This window comes from Fundulus heteroclitus, chromosome 12, assembly GCF_011125445.2.
Source record: "Fundulus heteroclitus isolate FHET01 chromosome 12, MU-UCD_Fhet_4.1, whole genome shotgun sequence".
In the NCBI taxonomy this organism is placed as follows: Eukaryota; Metazoa; Chordata; class Actinopteri; order Cyprinodontiformes; family Fundulidae; genus Fundulus; species Fundulus heteroclitus.
The window spans coordinates 7,820,013-7,838,862 of NC_046372.1; the positions used below are offsets into that span (position 1 = coordinate 7,820,013).

At 40.8% G+C, this 18,850-nt stretch overlaps 1 protein-coding gene across 1 annotated transcript in view; it reads left to right on the forward strand.

The window, feature by feature from the left end:
- Nucleotides 1–18,850, forward strand: part of dock8 (dedicator of cytokinesis 8) — a gene marked incomplete in the record, with an annotated part of 78,878 nt that overhangs the window by 21,693 nt on the left and 38,335 nt on the right. The window contains 18 exon segments of the mRNA XM_036143868.1: nucleotides 384–559; nucleotides 858–929; nucleotides 1,046–1,154; nucleotides 6,502–6,711; nucleotides 7,037–7,122; nucleotides 7,753–7,819; nucleotides 11,135–11,284; nucleotides 11,504–11,584; nucleotides 11,746–11,908; nucleotides 13,876–14,012; nucleotides 14,288–14,381; nucleotides 14,775–14,937; nucleotides 15,573–15,690; nucleotides 15,777–15,847; nucleotides 16,334–16,478; nucleotides 16,572–16,673; nucleotides 18,391–18,486; nucleotides 18,658–18,850. Of these exon segments, the coding sequence (XP_035999761.1) occupies nucleotides 384–559; nucleotides 858–929; nucleotides 1,046–1,154; nucleotides 6,502–6,711; nucleotides 7,037–7,122; nucleotides 7,753–7,819; nucleotides 11,135–11,284; nucleotides 11,504–11,584; nucleotides 11,746–11,908; nucleotides 13,876–14,012; nucleotides 14,288–14,381; nucleotides 14,775–14,937; nucleotides 15,573–15,690; nucleotides 15,777–15,847; nucleotides 16,334–16,478; nucleotides 16,572–16,673; nucleotides 18,391–18,486; nucleotides 18,658–18,850 (2,233 nt within the window).

Below are 18,850 nucleotides of genomic sequence, written 5' to 3' on the forward strand. Positions count from 1 at the left end.
CACCAGCTGATCTTTTTCACGTTTTGTCAGATTACAACCACCAACTTCAATGTTATTTTATTGGTGTTTTGTGTAATAGACCATCACAAAGGATTGTGCCACAAAGTTTTCCTTTTCTTAATAAAAAATATATATACTACTATAATAAAAGATATTTTATGGCTTTTTATGCATTTTTTACCAAGGGTGCCCATAAGTGTATTGGGAATTACTTCAACCTGCAATCCTATCAAATCATTTCTCAAACCACAGTTCTTTTGGTAAATAATTCAACATGTCTCCTTTTAACCTGGAGCTTTACTGCTTAGTTAAAACATTTGACTATATTTGGTGCTCAAAATGCCGACCTCAACCTTCGTCTCCATATGTTCTGGATTCCTCAGCCTCCGACGTATGACGCAGTGGAGCCCTTGGACCTGGAGGAGTTCCTGATGTCACAGTTAAGAAGTGAAGACTCAGCACTGATGCATGAAGTTGGGGATTTCCCTGACGATGACCTGAAGGTGGAGCAGGTGGAGAGGGAGCGACGTACCATCCGACACTCTGTCCCAGAGGATGGGTGAGCTATGGGCCAGAAAACGCGAAACAACATGGGAACATTTAAATAACGGCCACACAGTTTCACAATCTTTATACAGAAGTACTTTTAAGACGCAACAATTTTTATCCGAATGCCTTGTTTCATTCTGAAACTATGCCGACAGCGCTTATCTTGAAAAAACATTTGCGCCCTGCACCTTGACCATGAGTTGCAGATTAAGCTACAAAGAATTAAATGTTTTCAGCTGTCTGCACACATATCTGCGTGTCTACACGTTTTTTTTTTTGTTTTTTTTATTGTCCTCATTCTCTTTCAGAGGCGACTTGGATCCACATGTGAGAGATTGTGTGAAGAGTTACACCCAGCCATGGCTCGTTGTCTCCAGGAGGTAAACCCTTTAACTCTGATTCAGTCCCGTGATCCTCATGTTTCCCTGAACGACATGCATCACGCGCTTGCGCCGCATGTCAACAACCCTTGACGTCTGTGTTTGTGCACATCAAGGTGCCAGGGGGACGGCTGGAGCGCATATTCGGAGAGGGCCGGCCTGCTTAAAGTCCTGCAGAAACAAATCTTTGAGTCCGATTTCCAACCAGAGAACAAAGACAAACCAGTAAGAAGCCTACTTACTTACAGCACGCCTTGTCTGACATTTTCATTTCAGCCTCTTTTCCACTAAATGTTCTGTGTTAACGCCTGTTATTGTTGTTCTTTGCCAAATATGTCTCTCAAGAAAGTGTGAAGGACACTAATGATTTGCCCGATTAACTTGAGTTTATAGGATGTTTTTGGCCTCTGTACTCTTTTCAATGAAGAACAAAGGTTTCAGTTTCGCGGTGAGGCTCCATACATTGTGTGAATGTAAACACAATGCCTGCGATACCGCCGCATCTGATGGCTGCTTCGTTTCATCACATGACTACCTAGCATGTAAATATATTTGCATGCCGACCAATTCATTTATTACCCCCTACGCTACAGTTTAACAACAGCTCTTTCCATTAAACTATCATGTATTCTTTGGAAACAATAAAACAAAGCTGACAGTCAGGTAGGCATGAAGCCTGGTAATCACACGTGCAGCCTTTGTTTAATCTGTTTCATCTGAGCGTGTTTCGATGTCTCCTTTGGTATCTTAATGCATATAAATGTAGGCGTTTTATTAAAAATGTTCATTTGACAAGTTAATTCTCCCCTTTGCTGTTTTGTACCACAAAGTTGGGAATGTCATTCTAACCTTTTATCTCATTAGCTAACCATAAATGTAATTCTCTAGGTTATTTTTTGAGTGGTTGTAAAAATTAATTATTCAAAAGTTTTTCAAATTTCACCTTTTATTTTAATTTTATATACCTTTCTGAAGACGTTATGTCGTGCCTTAATTATTTCCATTTATTTTGTTTTTGATCTCTGTTTTGGTCCGGTTGAGTTTTGTGAAATATGAGGAAACTCCTGTGGGCAGATTTCATTTATCCGCGTCAGATATCTACAGGTTTGCCACGCATCCATTGAAATATAGAATCGTCCCTCATTTGGTGGTTAAATTTCAATCAGTGAGGTGTTTGGAAGGACTTCCCCAAAAAATAAGGCTGGGCCATTTCGGATGATGGTCAAGGAGCGTAAACATTGAAACACATGCAGGAACATTGGAGAAAGCAAGTCTTGAAATCACTCTTTAAGAGAAAATATGGCAATTTTGAGAATTAGAAAAGTAACCAACTGTGCTAGACCTATGCCAGATACCGTAGAGCAAATGTAGTGTGAATTCTGAGTGCTTAGGCTACCAAACAATTCATATCAGTATTGAGAACTATGCTGTTTGTCTTAAGTAGGTAAGAGATGTTTCAGAGGCCAGCACAATAGAAAAATGGATTACATTACTGGCAAGGTCACAATTTTCCTTCATTTAACTATTGGTATGCTTTTAATTTGAAAATCTACAGCTCATTTTTAACCTACAGTAAGCAGGCAGCAGTATGTTCAACATGTACCCAGCCTGTCTGAAACAATTAAACTTCTAATGTCTAGATTTAATTTAAATGTATGGGCTCAGACATTATAAGTCGAGATCCAGCTCACAAAGTGTTATAGGCACGCGCAGACTTAGATCTTATCAAAAAAAACAATAAACAACTCTCCCTTAAGGTCACGTGAATTGAACAGGAACAGAGCCTATCCTGGATTCAAATGATGAAAGCATATGCAGATATGAATGTGTTGAGTCCTCCTGTGCTATTCTATGACGAACGGAGCCTTTTCATCTTGATTATTCCATCATTTGCTCATCCCCATTTGCAATCATGAGCTGTAAATGACTAAATGTTTGTTCTCATCTCTTTGTATCTGATTTGCCACAGTTTAATGCAGCTCAGAAACCTAATTTGATGAAATGTTTTATTCTTATTCTGATATAGCCAGTGTCTTCTAGTCTGGTGAGCTGAATGTTTCACTCCTTTTTGGGAGGGAGAAAAGGATAAACTGGTGGTTTCTCTCGAGGTTTTTGTGCTGTGGCTACGGAAATCCAAATATCAGTGCGGGAAATATGCAAAGCAGAGAGCTACTGCAAAGGATGTTCTCAGATAAAACTAGTGTCCTTCATTTGACCTGACATGGCAAGGGTTTATTCTGCTTGTTTTTACGTCATCATATTTTTTAAAGTTTGCTTTTTATACACAGGAGTTGATCAATCCAGTGACCAACAAACCCAGGTTTGTTGTTAATTGTATCGATTTTCTTGTTCTAAACTACATCCATGATTGCATTTCAATATTTTTTTATGCTGCTCATTTATAAGTAACGTTTTAATAGGAGAGATTTATCCAAACTGAAGTTAGAACAGCAAAAAGCAAAAAATATTGCCAAAAGTATTTGCTCGCCTGCTTTCACACAAGTTATAAGAGAAATCCTGACATTGATCCATAGAGTTTCCATAGGTTTTAATTTGATTTTAACCAGTTCTTTCCAGGTATAATTGCTTTGAATTCTCTGGCAAAGCTTTTCAAAAGGGTCCGGATTCTGTTTACGGCCATGTTGCCCACCCTTCAAGACGTGCATGTGTCGGGTCAGACACTGATGTTGGCAGAAAAGACATGGCTCATACTCTTTGCTGTAGGACTGTGGACCAATCATGTTTTTTCATGCCAAACTCGCTCATCAATGTGTTCATGGACCTCACACTGTGCCCCAGTGGAGAGTCTTGTTGGAACAGGAAGTGGTCATCCCTGAACTGGTCCCACATAGTTGGTTGCAGGAACTTCTCCAGTTAATCCTGTTTATGCTGCAGCATCAAGAGCACCTTTCACTGAAACCAAAGGGACAAACACAACTCCTGAAAAACAGTCGCACGCTGCGACTCTTTTCTACACTTTAAAGGGACAGATCTTCTGGCTGTTGCCTAACCCAGGCTCATCGATTGGATTGTCTGGCAGCGTGCCTCATCACTACAAAGGGCACGCCTCCGGCATGCTTTACGCGACTGCATCCACCCTTTGAATTTCACCTGCTGCCCATTCCACGAAGCTCTGCACTCTCTCTTCTTGAGATAATCTGAAGGCACGTGAAGTTTGGAGCTATTGACTCTGCAGAAAGATGGTGACCTCATCGCACTATGCTCTTCAGCGTTCACCGACTCCCCTCTATGACTTTACTGTGCCAGAGTTGGTGTTATTCTTATTCATTTCCACTTTATTATAATACCACTGGCAGCCGACTCTGAGCTATTTAGATATAAGGAAATCTGGCAACTGGACTTGCATGCCCAGGTGCATGTTGCTGCTCATACGAAAGTAAATGTTCCCTCAAGCCTTCAGTGACATTCATACTCAAAGCTGAACTCATATCCTCATCTTTTGTGTGTTCCCATGTACTCGTGTATGGATACATGGATATTTGTCCAATTCCCTTAAAATAGGAGTTGTTTTTTTTTTTTTTTTTATAGAGGAGCTGCAAGAGAAGAACTTTGCGCCTGGCTGTCGAAATGGTCTGCTTATTTAAAGTGCCTTTTGTTGAAGACGCTTTGCTGACAGCAGTATGGCAGTCCATACTGATCAAGGCCCAGAAGACATGAATGAGAAAATTGTTATTCTCATCACTCCCTCCTCTGCGAGAACGTCTCTTTTAAGTTTAGTTAGCCTGATTTGCATCGAAATAGAACTTGATGTTCTACAGACTTGTTTAACGCAATACGTTGTCGTATGTTTCCCACCGCAAAAATGTGGAAAACGACGCTTGCGCCAGCCAAACATTTGCCTTTCAGGTAACTTCCTTGTTTCTCCAACGGCGTTTTATTGGACCAAGTTCCCATCCTGGTCGTTCTGTGGGTTTTTCGGTATCCCTGGCTCCCACTACTGTCAGGCTGTCCCTGCCGTCCAGCTCCTTCAAAGCACCCCCGCCACCCACTGTTGCTCCATCCTCGCTAGTTCTGGTTAATCATCCGAACCCAAAGGGCCCCCATTACTGCTGCAGGCTTCCCAGCGTGTATATGCTAGAGAGAGAGAGAGAGAGAGGGAGAGGGAGGGAAAGAACAGCACTATTGTCCCCTGTCCTTGGTCCAATCTGCTTCAACAAAAGCCTCGGGTATGTGTTGTGATGGACTCTTGGAGCCTTGACAGGGTGAAGCTTTACCAGGGTGGCTGCTCGGTCAGTCCTACCCTGTAGTGTAACAGCCTGGATGCGACTTTGATGGATGATGGGAGTGAAAGAGACAAGAAGAGGGGGTGGCACAAGGGAATGTTGTATTCGTGCAGCGTGGTGTCAGTGAAGGCATGTCATGGCCCATAACTTAGTCTGTCTGGTGTCCGTGGCAGGAAGATAACTTTCACTTATGTCTCTTTTTTTCCCCCCTTTAAAACATGACAGTTATTCAAGTTAAAGGTTATTTTCTGTTCATGTTTCATTTTTATCATTTCATCTTTCTGATGAAACAGATGATTGTTGTTGTTTCTGAAGGACTTTCATATCTTTGCAAGTATATCTGCAAACAAACTGTTGAAAAAGATGCATTATCTTTTTTTTTCACTGCAACTCCAGGTTATGAAAATAGAATCTGAAAACACAGCCCTGTCCCTACACACCGCCTTCCTGTGTCACAACTCTTGCTGTCGTCTTGTGTAAACGCAGTTCAAGACGTGTTGCAGCTGTCGGAGAGTGTTTTAGGACGGCTGTATCGTTTTAAGATCGCTTTAACTAGGTTTCACCTGGAAGTACTTTGATACTGCAATAGGTTTATTATTTAAACGCAAACAAAGATGATTCTAAATGACCTCTGAAAATATCTGCTTATTAACAAATGAAATTCACTTGATTAATGAAAGTTACTGCAGCTTCCTGGTCCTTTTTTTTTTTTCCATCCCAGAAAAGGTTATTGAATAAGCAGCAAACGCAGAAACATGTCAACAGGTCTGTCCTGCACTCTTCCTGCTGCTCTGGATGATCCAACCACAGTGCATGGCCTGTAGATAACAGCAGAGATTAATTGCTTCTGTTCCCTGATTCTATAGCAGTGGTTCTCGGTCTCTTTTAGCCCTTTCTTGCAGCGACATACATTCTTTGCCCCCTAACACTCTAGTGCTTTTGTGTCTCTTGAGCGCATTCCTAGTTGCGTACATACGCCTTTCATAGGGTTTACTTTCTAATAATATTGTCATGATCTAACAAGAGGAAGTCTGGTTTGCATATGTTTGAATGGGACGTTCCTTGCTCTACATCGAAACACAGCACCCATAGCATTTCAGTTCCGTTCAGTTTATTTATACAGCTCCAATTCACACCGAATGTTGTCTCGAGGCATTTTGCAAAAAAAATAAATAAATCACATGACCACTGCTTCTTTTGATGATCATGTTTGTCTGCATCCTTCGTTTTTCTCTATTTCCAATTCATCTCACTCGATTCTGATGCCAACGCTCCAACACCGGGCCACACCTCCACGCTAACCCCGTCTCCCTCCGTCTTTGCCTCAGGTCAAGTCTCCAACTCTAGCAGGGCTGAGCGACGACTCTGGCCGCACGCTGACCTCGTCAGATTTTAACTTGCGAAGCCTGGCTCCGGACCAGCGGGTCGAGGGACTGCTGGCCTTCAGCAGCCACGAGGAGCTGGATCGCTTCAACCAGGAGGCGCGGCAGGCCAAAAGGCACCCCGAGGTGTTCGCGCTGTACCCGCCACCCGATGAGGTGAAGTGTTAAGCATTTAGCTGTTTCAAACGGTTCACTGGTGTAAATCATTCAAAGCAGTTAATCAAGGTTTTGACTTATGTAACCTTTAATATGAGCGCTGAACTCTTAACTAGTCCTCAGTTTTGTTTTGTTTTTTTATATCCATTTCTGCAAAACCTTGAACATTTAGACTTGATGTTCATTAAAAGCCTATCAGCACTTTGAAAAATGTTATAACAGAACTTAAGAACATGAGTTTTCTCCTGGTCTATGTGTTCCAGCTACATCTGCTTTTCATTCATTTAAGTTTTTATTTTTTGTTTGTTTTGTGTGTGTGTTCCAGGATGATGCGGTGGAAATCAGGCCCATTCCCGACTGCCCCAAAGAACACACAGGAGATCGCATCCTCATCCGTTGCCAGGCCATAAAGTATGTCATACATTTTCATTATGTCATGGGAGGAAGAATGGTTCTGTCATTCCGTCAGGCGCTTTCTGTTCATTGTGTAAGGTGGACATGAAGAAAAACTGTTCAAACAGTGTCTCGTGTATGAAAACCTGTTTCTGTTTCTTGTAACATACAAAACAGTGATGCATTTTATATGCGAATGTTACTTATGAGTCGAAGTGGGTTCATAAAAAGCATTGACAGACAAAGGATTATATCAGGGTGGAGGAGTGCTGTGTGGAGGGGTTCCTCTCCAAAGTCTTTATCATTCCCTTTTCTTTGCTGGGCTTTTTGCTCACACACTTATGCAGGCAATGCCTCACACTTTTCATAATTCCTGTCCCTGTGCAGCTCATACAGCTGCCAGATGTCTGACTTAATTTCTCAACTTGCAGTGGTTTGGCAACATACAGTCTGACCCCCTTTTTTTATTCTTGGTCGCTCAGTTCAGCATGTCATCAGTCAGTGTTGTACAATTGGTCCCTTCCTTCCCTGACTGCAGTTTACTGGAATAAAAAGTGTTCTGAGCTTAACCGTAAAAAGAGACTTCCAAGTTTCAGCCATGATTAACTTGTCCATTTCTGCTTTTTCCCCCCCCCCCCTCACTTTTAGGTTTGAAATTGACATTGAGCCCATGTTTGCCACCATGGCCTTATATGACCTGAAGGAGAAGAAAAAGGTGAGGAAGCTCCTGCTGTTTACAGAAGCAATAGCCTATCATATGTTGCATTTAAAAAAAAAAAAGTCTTTGGGCATTGCCTGCATGTTTCAATGCTCTCATGTCCACATGTATTATCTGTGGACAATAGTATTTTATCATGTTAAATCTAATATCAATGATATTCATTCAGTCATCCATCCATCCATCCATTTTCCAACACGCTTATGCCTATTGGGGTCGCGAGGAGTGCTGGTTTATTCAATCATAACATGCAAAACTTTGATGTAATGCCCTGAGACTGGGCCAGTTGTTCCCATTTCAGCAGAAAAACAACGCTAAGATTATAGCAAGAGCTCCAATGGAGCGTTTCAAATCTAAACGTGGCCATGGTCCAGTCAAAGTCCAGACCTACATAAAGGTTAGCAATCCTGCAGCGTGGCTCGGAAATTGATGTTCACAGATGCTTTCTATCCAAAGCGACTGAGAGCTATAGCCTACAGGACCTGCAGCTATAGCTATACGATTTTGTTCTCATTGAGCTCCCAGATGAGACCTTTAGATTTATTCGTTCTACCCTGATCTTTTCGTGCGACTCTGCAAGGCTAATATACCCACGTTAAAAATGTTCTGCACAAAAGGATATTTTTATTAAGGATAGTACTCTTGATTAAAACTTTAATACAAAGTTTTCTCCACCTATTGCCCTTCGCCAGCAAAGAAAAAGCCTAAAAGCAAGTCAATGTTTTCATGCAGAATTTGCGTTTAAAATCACCCGACGTGTCAAAGAACCTTTGGAGGCGAAAGAGGCCCGCAGCATCACAGATGCTCCATCGTACTCATCCTTCGAGGTGTTTTGTTGCTGAGAAGCTCAAACTTGGTCCCATCTGCCCAACGTTCCTTTTGATTCTTTTAGCAATATTTGCCTAACTCCACCATTTACGTTTGTGATGTATGACAGAGATGCCTCTTTCCTGGCAGGTCTCCTAAATAATCGGTTGGCCTGTCGACAGCTAGTAGTATACTAGGTGGCACTCGTATTCACTTGAAAAAAAAAAAAGGCGTTAATTAAAAAATGGTTCAGTCGACAGTTCCAGTTATTTTAGCAGGTATGTGAAGGTCTCTGAAGACATCTTCTCCAGGGGTGCCAATAAGTCTGGAGAGCACTTTAGGTCAGAAAGAAGATCGTAAAGAATGTAAAAAATACTGTTTTGGAATTTTTTTCAAATCTCACTATGTCTGAAAAATCCTTGAGTTATGTTGTCTCCTTAGGCATAATGAGCTTTCATTAAGTGGGGAAGTGTGTCTTTGTAGAGGTGAAACAACTTCCTGTCTATCACTGAGACGCCTATTAAGTGAGACGCAGACTATTCATAAGTCATGAATCGTGTCTCTGTTGTAGAAGCTGTCGCTCTTGTTTTTGTCAGATTTTATTAGTGGAAATGTAAAACGATCACTTTTGTCCCAGTCATCTTTAAGGTCCTTCTCTTATTTTTATTTTTTTCTTCATCCAGATATTTCTGCAGCTCTCCTCGGTGCACTTGTTCAGCTTACTCCTCAGCAGTTGTCATAAAAAAAAAAAAAATAGGTTGCTGTTTTTTTTTTTTTTTGTTCGTGCATGTCTCTTGGGCCTTTGTACGTTTGTGAAATCTGCTGCAGATGTTTTGTAAAATTCCACCTAATACTCTGGGTTATTAAAAAATGCCCCTCTCAGAGTGCAGAGGCAGGCTTTGGCCCAACGAGCGGCCTACTTACGATTTCACATACGCAGATCTAAAACAGACGGAGCTTTTACTTTAGCCTCGGAGACAAATGAGTTTATTTTTTACAGCAAGAATGAATGATTGTTTACAAGTATTCCCTGTAGTGAATAATGATCTTAGGTATTTGTAATACAGGGTTATTAACAAGATATGTATCATTCCTAAGAGCATTTCTCCTCAGAATAAGGCCGGATTCTTGGGGGATGAAGCATAGAAAATGATTAGGCATGTCTCAGATGTTTTTTTTTCCCAATGGTTTTCACAAAGATCTGTTTTGATAGAAGCTGTTAGATGAGGATTGTGCTACGCGGTCGCTAATTCAACAGCACCAGATGTTCTTAGTCTGACAATGCAAAGCTTGTTGGTGCTAAGGCGGACACATAACCCTGTGATCAGGAAAAATGTCGCTTTGAGGAGGGCTTATTACATTCCATGCGTCTCATTTCATCAGAATTTCATGGTGATTTGTAGCTACGGTTTCCTCAGAATACTAACATTGTGAACTCTTGGCCTTTTGTGTAAGACGTTTAAACTTTAAAAAGAGTGAGTGAAGCATGTCTTCGCTGTAGAGGTCAGGTCACGCAGACTAGAAAAGGATAAATGGTTTTTTTCTTGCTTTTCAAGAACTGTAGCCTGAAAAGTGTGGCACGCGAATGTATTCATCACCTTTTAATCTGACGCCCGGAAATTAAAATCAGTACAACCAATTACCTTCAGAAGTCTCCCTGTGCCGGCCTGGTTTCTCTCTGGGTGCTCCCATCATCCAAAAACATGACTGCTGGGTTAACTGGCCTCTCTAAATGGCCTTTAGGAGGGAATGTGTGTGCGTGGTTGTTTGTCTGATGTGTCTCTGTTGCCCTTTGGACAATGGAAGTTATACCCACCTCTATTCGCACAATGACTGCTGGAGATAGGCACCGGCTCCACGGGCAAACCTGCATAGATGGATCATTTTCATTTTTAACCTCACAATAATGTACCAAAGGAATCAAATGTTGTGTTTGCAAGTCTGACAAAATGCAACAAAGTTCAAGGGGTGTGAATCTATTAGCAAGGAGCTTTTATTTGCAGAATATAAACCCTTTGCAGGGACCAGAATGAATCTGTTTTGGTTGTTCTTTGAGCTGAATAAAACAGATTAGACAAAAAGATTGTGGTAAGATGGTTATCTGCGAATTATCAGAGTTAATTCTGTTGATTTCTAGATAACATATGTGGCAGGTTTGGTTTGTCTGAGTGTGCCCCGCTCTGGTCAGTGCAGCAGAGGTCCTGCGGGACGTGCAGCGTGATGGACGGAGGTTAAAAGCCCTGCAGTGAATAGGATCACATGACACACAGCAGGTCCAGCCAGATCAGGACGTGCAGTTGTCCTCCTGCCTGCAGGCTTTCATGAAATGGAGAAGACCGAGTGCAGAGTGCTCAGTCAGCAATGCTTTTCAATGACATTTTTGATTCTGCTCTCATCCACCTTCTTCAATGTGGCTCATTTATTCAGCTTTTCTAACACTCTCTGTTCTATTTTTTATATATTTTTTTAAAGATGATTGTTTTATTTTTCTTTTTTTATATCCAGATATCAGAAAACTTCTACTGCGATCTCAACTCAGAGCAGTTTAGAAACTTCTTGAAACCTCACACTCCACACGTAGATCACTCCACCCTGTCTAGATCTGGCATCTTCTCCGTCACCTATCCTTCCTCTGATATATACCTGGTCATCAAGGTAAGAACAGCAGCCCTTGTCCTTAAACAACCATGGGGAAAACAGGTTTTAAATAACCTGCACAGTTAAAATCGAAAATTTAAAACGCATCCTGTAATTCAATGTGTTGTGCACCTTTGCCATCAGGATATGGATTTTTTTTTTCTTTTTTTAGGGGGGGGGGGGGGTAAATGTGTTGAGCTTCTCTGATTACTTGTGTGCTTCCTGTCTGTGTTTCAGATAGAGAAGGTTCTCCAGCAAGGAGAGATCAGTGACTGTGCTGACCCCTATTTAACAATGCGGGAGAGTGACTCTGGAAAGGTAAAGTAGCAGCGAGATCTGTTTGTTGTGTCGCCAAAGTCACTTCACAGAAGTATGCTGGCCCTTTTTTTTTTTTTTTCTCTCTTCACCCCCTGATGATACCAGCGCTTTCCGTGGCTCTGAATATAAAAGTAATGACTTGTGGATCTCCTCTGGTTCAGAACAAGGACAAACTTGAAAAACTGAAAGGCCAGGCGGAGGCCTTCTGCCAGAGGCTGGGCCGCTATCGCATGCCTTTTGGTTGGGCAACAGTTAACATCATGGATGTCATCTCTACTGCTACTTTAGACCGCGATGTCACGGATTCTGACAGCGCCAAAGGAGGTGAGTGTTTGTTTGTCTTTTGAAATTAGTAACACATTTTGTCCAAAAAAAACCAACAACTTTACTCCCATCTAATGGTGCGCTCTGGTGCCTCGCCGTTTAACGCGTGATTACTGCTACGGAAGCCGCGGAGTGTCATAAATGTGGCGAGAAAACAAACTAGCCGTCTCTGCCGGGAGGACAGAGTAGCTGCTGGACCACACTGCCCTGTTTCTAACATAACGCCAAAATAAACGTTACCGTTATATTGAATTAACGCACCTGTCCAGCAGAAAGCAAACCCCACATCCGTTTAGAAGCGCTGCTCCATCATGAATTGTCTCCACCTGGTAAAAGTTACGCTGATGTAGGCTCTCGTTTTATCTCGGTTATTAGTTCTTTTTCTTTTCTTGGCTACTTTCTAATCCCTCTCACTGGGCAAAGAGTATCCATAGTCCTTCATTTTAATAGAAATTAGCAAATAGAAGGATCTACAGTTGTCTTTTCTTGTTTTGTAACATCCACTGACAGCACGTCTTCATAAACAGTTAAAATGTGTAAGGCTAACAAGTTTGTCCCCTTTCGGCTGCTGTCATCAAAAATAGCGATGCTGCATGGCATCTTTCATTGGATTCTCATTCTAAGCTATTTGAACGCAATAATTTTTGATGCGATTGTTATTAGACTTTGGCAGAATTTTTATTTATGAAAGCAACACTTCATTTTTGCTAAGTAAAAGCCAAATTAGTTGCACACTGTCTCTTTAAAAAATTATTCTGAATTTGCCTTTTTTTGTAAACTCACCTTGCTACATTTTTCCTCCACAAATTTTCTGTCCACATAACTGACCATGGCAGCATATTAAGGTGGTAAAAATAGAAAAAATAAATAAAATTGATAACAGGAGAATGGACAAGTGGAAAGCTGATGAAGAACTGTCAGACTAAAAAGGTTTCTGAAATTTGTGATTAAATAATCTGTGACTGGTGAGACATCAGTAATGACCTCCAAAGTGATTTTGACTCTCTGTAAAACTGGCGAGGGTTATAAGTCCATCTCTAAAGAATTTAGTCAATTTCTGCTCAATTTCACAAGTGATCATCATTCTACAGTGAGTCATTTCATGTACTTCAATCTTTCAGCTAATCATTTTTTTCTTAATTAGTCACCTTGGTACTAAAATCCTATTTACTGCTACACTGCGTTACATTCGCTTTCTTTGATTGATTCAAATACATTTATATAAATAAATCCTGTTTTTATGACATGCTGTTAGTAACACAGTGCTCCAAGTTTGAAATTGGTTGTTTATAGGGCTTCTGTTTTGTGTGAACATTGCAGAATAGATCTACAGAAATAAAGAATAGCTTTTGACTTTTCCTCGCTTGAGCAGCACACTTTCTCCAGATGTGAGGCTGCAATTACTGTAATTGCATTACTGCTTTCGCTATATACTCGATTTGATATATATATACAAAAAAAACATATTATTTCAAGTTCAATGGACACAGAAATGGAACGGGAAAATAGAAAGAAAGAAAGAGCAAACGATGAGACAAAATATTAAAAGGGAGAAAAGGTGACAAAAATAAAGCAGAGGAAAAAGAGGGTCCAAGATAACATAAAACTTTTTTTATCAAAGAATTGTGGGCTTAATGAAAAGTATATTTGATATCTGCTTAAAGGTTAATGTGTATAAAAGCTACTTTTAATCGGATAAACATTCCTCATTTAAACAGATATTCCAATTTTTTTAATATGACTGTATTGCTTAAATTTTACCATTGTTAGAATTGATAATAAATACCCACATATCTTAGAAAGATATGAGGAAATAAACTCTTAGAACGGATTTATTTCCTCACGATCAGTAATGGCATCACAAGCTGATAAAATGAGCTGGAACTCATCCACATACACCTGCAAAAATCTGTCACTGTGCACAAATACCTGAGCTAATATTTCTTTTTTTTCCTGTTTTCCTGCAGGTAAATCCAGCAGCATGGACCGGAGAGCGCAGCTTCCCAGGAGGAACTCGGAGCGTTTCAGTAACATGGAGGAAGCGTGTTACAACGTTCACACCTTCAAGCCTGCAACCATCACTATCACCACCATCTTCAAACAGGTTAGACAGCCATCCTCCTCCAAACAACACCCAGAAATCAGACTTTTTGTAAAAACTCCACTTACGAGATAGATGATGTAACAAGGCTGCTTGTAGCAGCTTGCCCATGTCCCGTTGGAAATGGATACCGTAAATGGGGATAATGCATCACGCTCTTCTAATGGTTCTTTCTTGTAATTACATCTTTGATATCAGAGTTATTTTAGACCTTCTCATTTTTGATGCTTTTGTGTATTGATAAAAAAAAAAAAAATGTGCATTTATGTGTGTTTCAGGAAGGGGATCGTCTAAGTGATGAAGATTTGTTGAAATTCTTGGCTGAAATTAAGAAAACCTCGACTCCGCAGAGAAGAATCAAGACCATACCAGGTTTTTCCTCGTTGCATTTAAATGCAGCAGTTTTTGGCTTTTTTTCACAGATAGTCAAGAGGAATGATGCATCCTAAAAGTTTTTATCTGTTCATCCATTAAGAATCACTCAAACATATAAAGCATACTAAGAGTTGGAAACAACATCCCCCTTTAAAACCGTATTTCTTGGATACATGCTCGGTTACGTGGCATCAAACTGATTAAAACGCTTCCACTAACACAGAGGTATTGATCCGACCTCATTCACGGCCAGAAAGTGCATTTCCCTGAAGTTAAGGCTTTTTTTGCTTTCTGTCATTAGTGGGCGTCTGGCCCTGCACACCCGCTAATGACCTCAGCAGTGTTTTTAATGTGCTGCACAAGCAAACTCTGAATCATTGTGTCTTCCAGGTTGCATTAAGCTGGACATGTCTCCAGTCGTCGACACGCCCCAGGCCTGCCTGTCCACCGAGCTCATCCCGCTTATACCCGTTGCCGAGAAAAACGTCCGTCCCGTCAAAGAGGTTCTGGAGTTCCCCTCCAGTGAGGTTTACGTCCCTCACAACATTTACAGGTGCGTTTGGCGCAATATGTATGTATGACCGGAGAAAAGTAAAGCGCTTTGGTAGCACGTCCACCCTAGCAGAAGGGGAAAGTAAGCAGTGAGCGAGGATATGATGCTCAAACAGGGGTGTTTGCTTTTGCAGACATTGTTTCATAGATGCCCGAGGCAGCGAGAACAGTAAAGGTTCACTCACCTTTAAACAAACAACTGGGTTTTGTTACCATGACTCACTCTGTTTGTTTTTCGCCTTAAACTAGCAGTGCATTTTATCTGAGCATTGAGAAATGTGCATTAATAAGCAAAAGCCTAACCTAATGACCTGAAAATGATTTAGCTTGAAAATGTCTTGTGCATTGTAAACCCACGGGGACGTTCATTTTACATTTCAGTCAAAAAAAAAGGTAATTGTCTCTGAATAAATTCATAGGTTTTAACATTTATGTTATTAGCTGAGGACAAATGTGGCCTTGCCTTCAGATCTTTTTTTTTATCTCGCCAAGATATAGCTGCTACAGCATCGCCATCTAGTGCTGGGTTTTGTAACTGTGCTATTTCACATCAGGGTTGATTTGGATTTCTTTCTCTTTTTTTTTTTTTTGTAATAAACAGGAGGTCTCACAATCATTGCCCCTGTTTCTCTGTAGGAACCTGCTCTTCGTCTACCCCCAGAGGCTGAACTTTGTCAACAGGCTCACGTCAGCACGAAACATCACCATCAAAATCCAGTTTATGAGTGGAGAGGACCCGAGCTGCGTGCTGCCTGTGAGCGCAGCTGTTTGAGATCAACGTAGAAAGTCCACACATTGGGAAATGAGCTTGTTAATGTTCATATTCATCTTCATTTTTAGGTCATTTTTGGGAAATCCAGTGGTCCTGAACTGTTATCAGAAGTTTACACGCCTATTACATACCATAACAAGCAAGTACACATTTTTGTCTACAGCCAGGTTTCCTTCAATGTTTGGCTTCGCTGTGATGCAGGAAAAAAAGGAAGCAGAATGGTTAAAAACTTCACATTTAGAAGAGAAAGAATCCAACAAATGAATTAATCTAGTTTAACAGAATGTATGTTTTAAAAGATTTCGTTCATAAGGCATAATTTATTTTTACAATTTTGTTACATCTTTCCCTTTTTAATTTTTTTTCATTATATATTCAAAAAGCAAAGTTTTAGCATTTAAAAAAGTGTTTTTATTATTTATCATAATACATTTCCAATGATTTCAGTCTTTCTTTTGGGACTTCTTTCTGACTTCTTTCTAAGTTTCTAATTGGATTAAAATTCAGCGATTCATTTTTTTCATTGCTGAAGTTTGTGGATCTGACCTCTATTGCCTCCCGTTCTCATTTATCTTCTTTTCTTTTGTGTTTTTTTTTTTTTGGTTTGTTTTCGTGACTCTCTCAGGTCTCCAGACTTCTATGAGGAAGTGAAGCTTTCTCTCCCAGCCCGTCTGACCGAGAGGCATCACCTGCTGTTCACTTTCTACCACATCAGCTGCCAACAGAAACAGAACCAGAGCGGCAACTGCGAGACCCTCATTGGATACTCTGTGAGATTTTAGACCTCGGCCGTAACACCATTTGTTTTTAGGATCTCTTTAACCGAGCTGACTTAATTTCTCTGCCGTTTGCCTCTGGCGCAGTGGCTGCCCATCCTGAACTGTGACCGGCTGCAGACCGGGCAGTTTTGTCTGCCCATCGTTCTGGAGCGCCTCCCTGTCAACTACTCGCTGCACACTCCAGAGGTACACACATTTTTTAAAAATGCACCAACACCCAGTATTACGTAATTATGGAGTGAAAGGAAAAGGATGCGTGGTCTTTTATGTGCTTACCCAAAAAAAATTGAGCATTTATATTCAGCCACCATAAGTCGATACTTTGCAGTGCTCTACTTTCTGTTACAGCTGAAAGCCTTTACCAGCTTCGCAGCTCTAGAGGATGAAAATGTTCCATTTTTCTTTCTTAACTATCTCAAGCTGAGTCACATTGAATAGAACGTGTGTGTAAACCACAATTTTCAAGTCTTCCCTCAGCTTGATACCCAACTCAATTTAAGTCTGGGCTTTGATGGTAGCTCTGTCTAGATAATTAATTTTAATTCAATTCAATTCAATTTTATTTATAAAGCACCAATTCATGAAACATGTCATCTCAAGGCACTTTACAAAGTCAAATTCAATCATATTATACACATTGGTCAAAAATGTCCTATATAAAGGAACCAGTTGATTGCTTCAAAGTCCTGATAAGCAGCATTCACTTCTGGAGAAGTGTAGAGCTACAGGGAGAGTCGTCTGCATTGTACATGGCTTTGCTGCAATCCTTCATACTGAGCAAGCATGAAGCGACAGTGGAAAGAAAAACTCCCCATTAACGGGAAGGAAAACCTCCAGCAGAACCGGGCTCAGTATGAACGGCCATCTACCTCGACCGACTGGGGGTTACAGAAGACAGAGCAGAGACACAACAAGAGAGACAAAAAAGCACAGAAGCACACATTGATCCAGTAATCTGTTCTACATTAGATGGTGATAGACCCGCTATTCTGTCTTCCCTATCTACTGTCTACTATCCTGCTGGAAGGTGAATCTCTGCCCTGACCCTCCAACAGCTTTTCTCCCTGGATTTAGTTCCTGTCAATTCTGAACAGCTTCTCTATCCCTACATGAAGAAAAGCATGCCCACAGCATGATGCTGCCTCCACCCTGTTTCACAGTAGGAATAGTGTGCAGTGTTAGCTTGCACCACAAGTATTTTAAGCATGTGTTGTTAGATTATGAGTTGTACCATTCCCTATCCATTTCTGGATGATGGGTCCAATGGAGAGTTGGAATATTGTTTTATAGCCTAAATCTGCTTCAGAGCTCTCTGTCTTTAGCCTTTGAAGACCCGAGAACTTTAGTTCAAACATAGACTTTTAGAAACTTTGAAAAAGGCTGGAAAAGATCAGCTTCTCTTCAGACACAACACAACATAGGCATCAAATAGCCTATGTTTAGACTAAAATGACCAGGTCCTAAGAGGTTAAACAACTTCCTCCCTCTCCAACCTGCCGCGTTTCCTGGTCTTCTTGATGCTGTTTGCTCACTAATATCCTCCAACAAACTTCTGACTTTTTCACAGAAGAGCTGGATTTATATTGTGATTAAATTACACACAGGTGGTCTCAATATACTAATTAGTTCAGTTACTCTGGATTTGATTTAAGGGGGGACAGAGTAAAGGTGGATAAATATAAAAGGCTTGCTGCACCTTTCAGTTTTCTTCCAATTGTTCAGATTGTACAACTTCGTGTTGGTCTTTTATGCAAAATCTAAAATATAATTTTTTACATTTACATGTCTACATTTTTATAAGTTTGTGGTTATGATGTGACTATATGTGAAAAAAAAATATTTTAAAAGAGTAAAATATTTTTGCTGACTGAAGTAATGCATATATCTTTTATGCTTCTTGTAGAAACTTCCTCCCCAGGTCCCTCCAGTCAAGTGGATGGAGAGCCACAAAGGGCTTTTCAACCTTGAGGTCCAAGCTGTGTCGTCTGTTCACCCTCAAGTAAGTTAAAAATTCATAGTTCCATTAGCTTTGACCCTGCAAAATAAAATAAACACTAACCTCTCATCTTTAATTACAAGCTGTTTTTTATTTTCCAGTACCTCTGTTAGTGCTCTGTCTGCATCCTTTTATGACGACTACCCTGTAACAATCCTCTGTTTACCGCGTCAGGACAATCACCTGGAGCGCTTCTTCACCCTCTGTCATGCGCTGGAAGGTGGAACCGCTTTCCCGGTTCGCATCAGGGACGAGAAGATTCCCGAGAACAAACTGGAGCACGAGCTGAAGCTCAGCATCATATCTCTGTCCTCCTCCAATTTAGAGCCTCTGGTTCTCTTCCTCCACCGGGTGCTGGATAAACTCT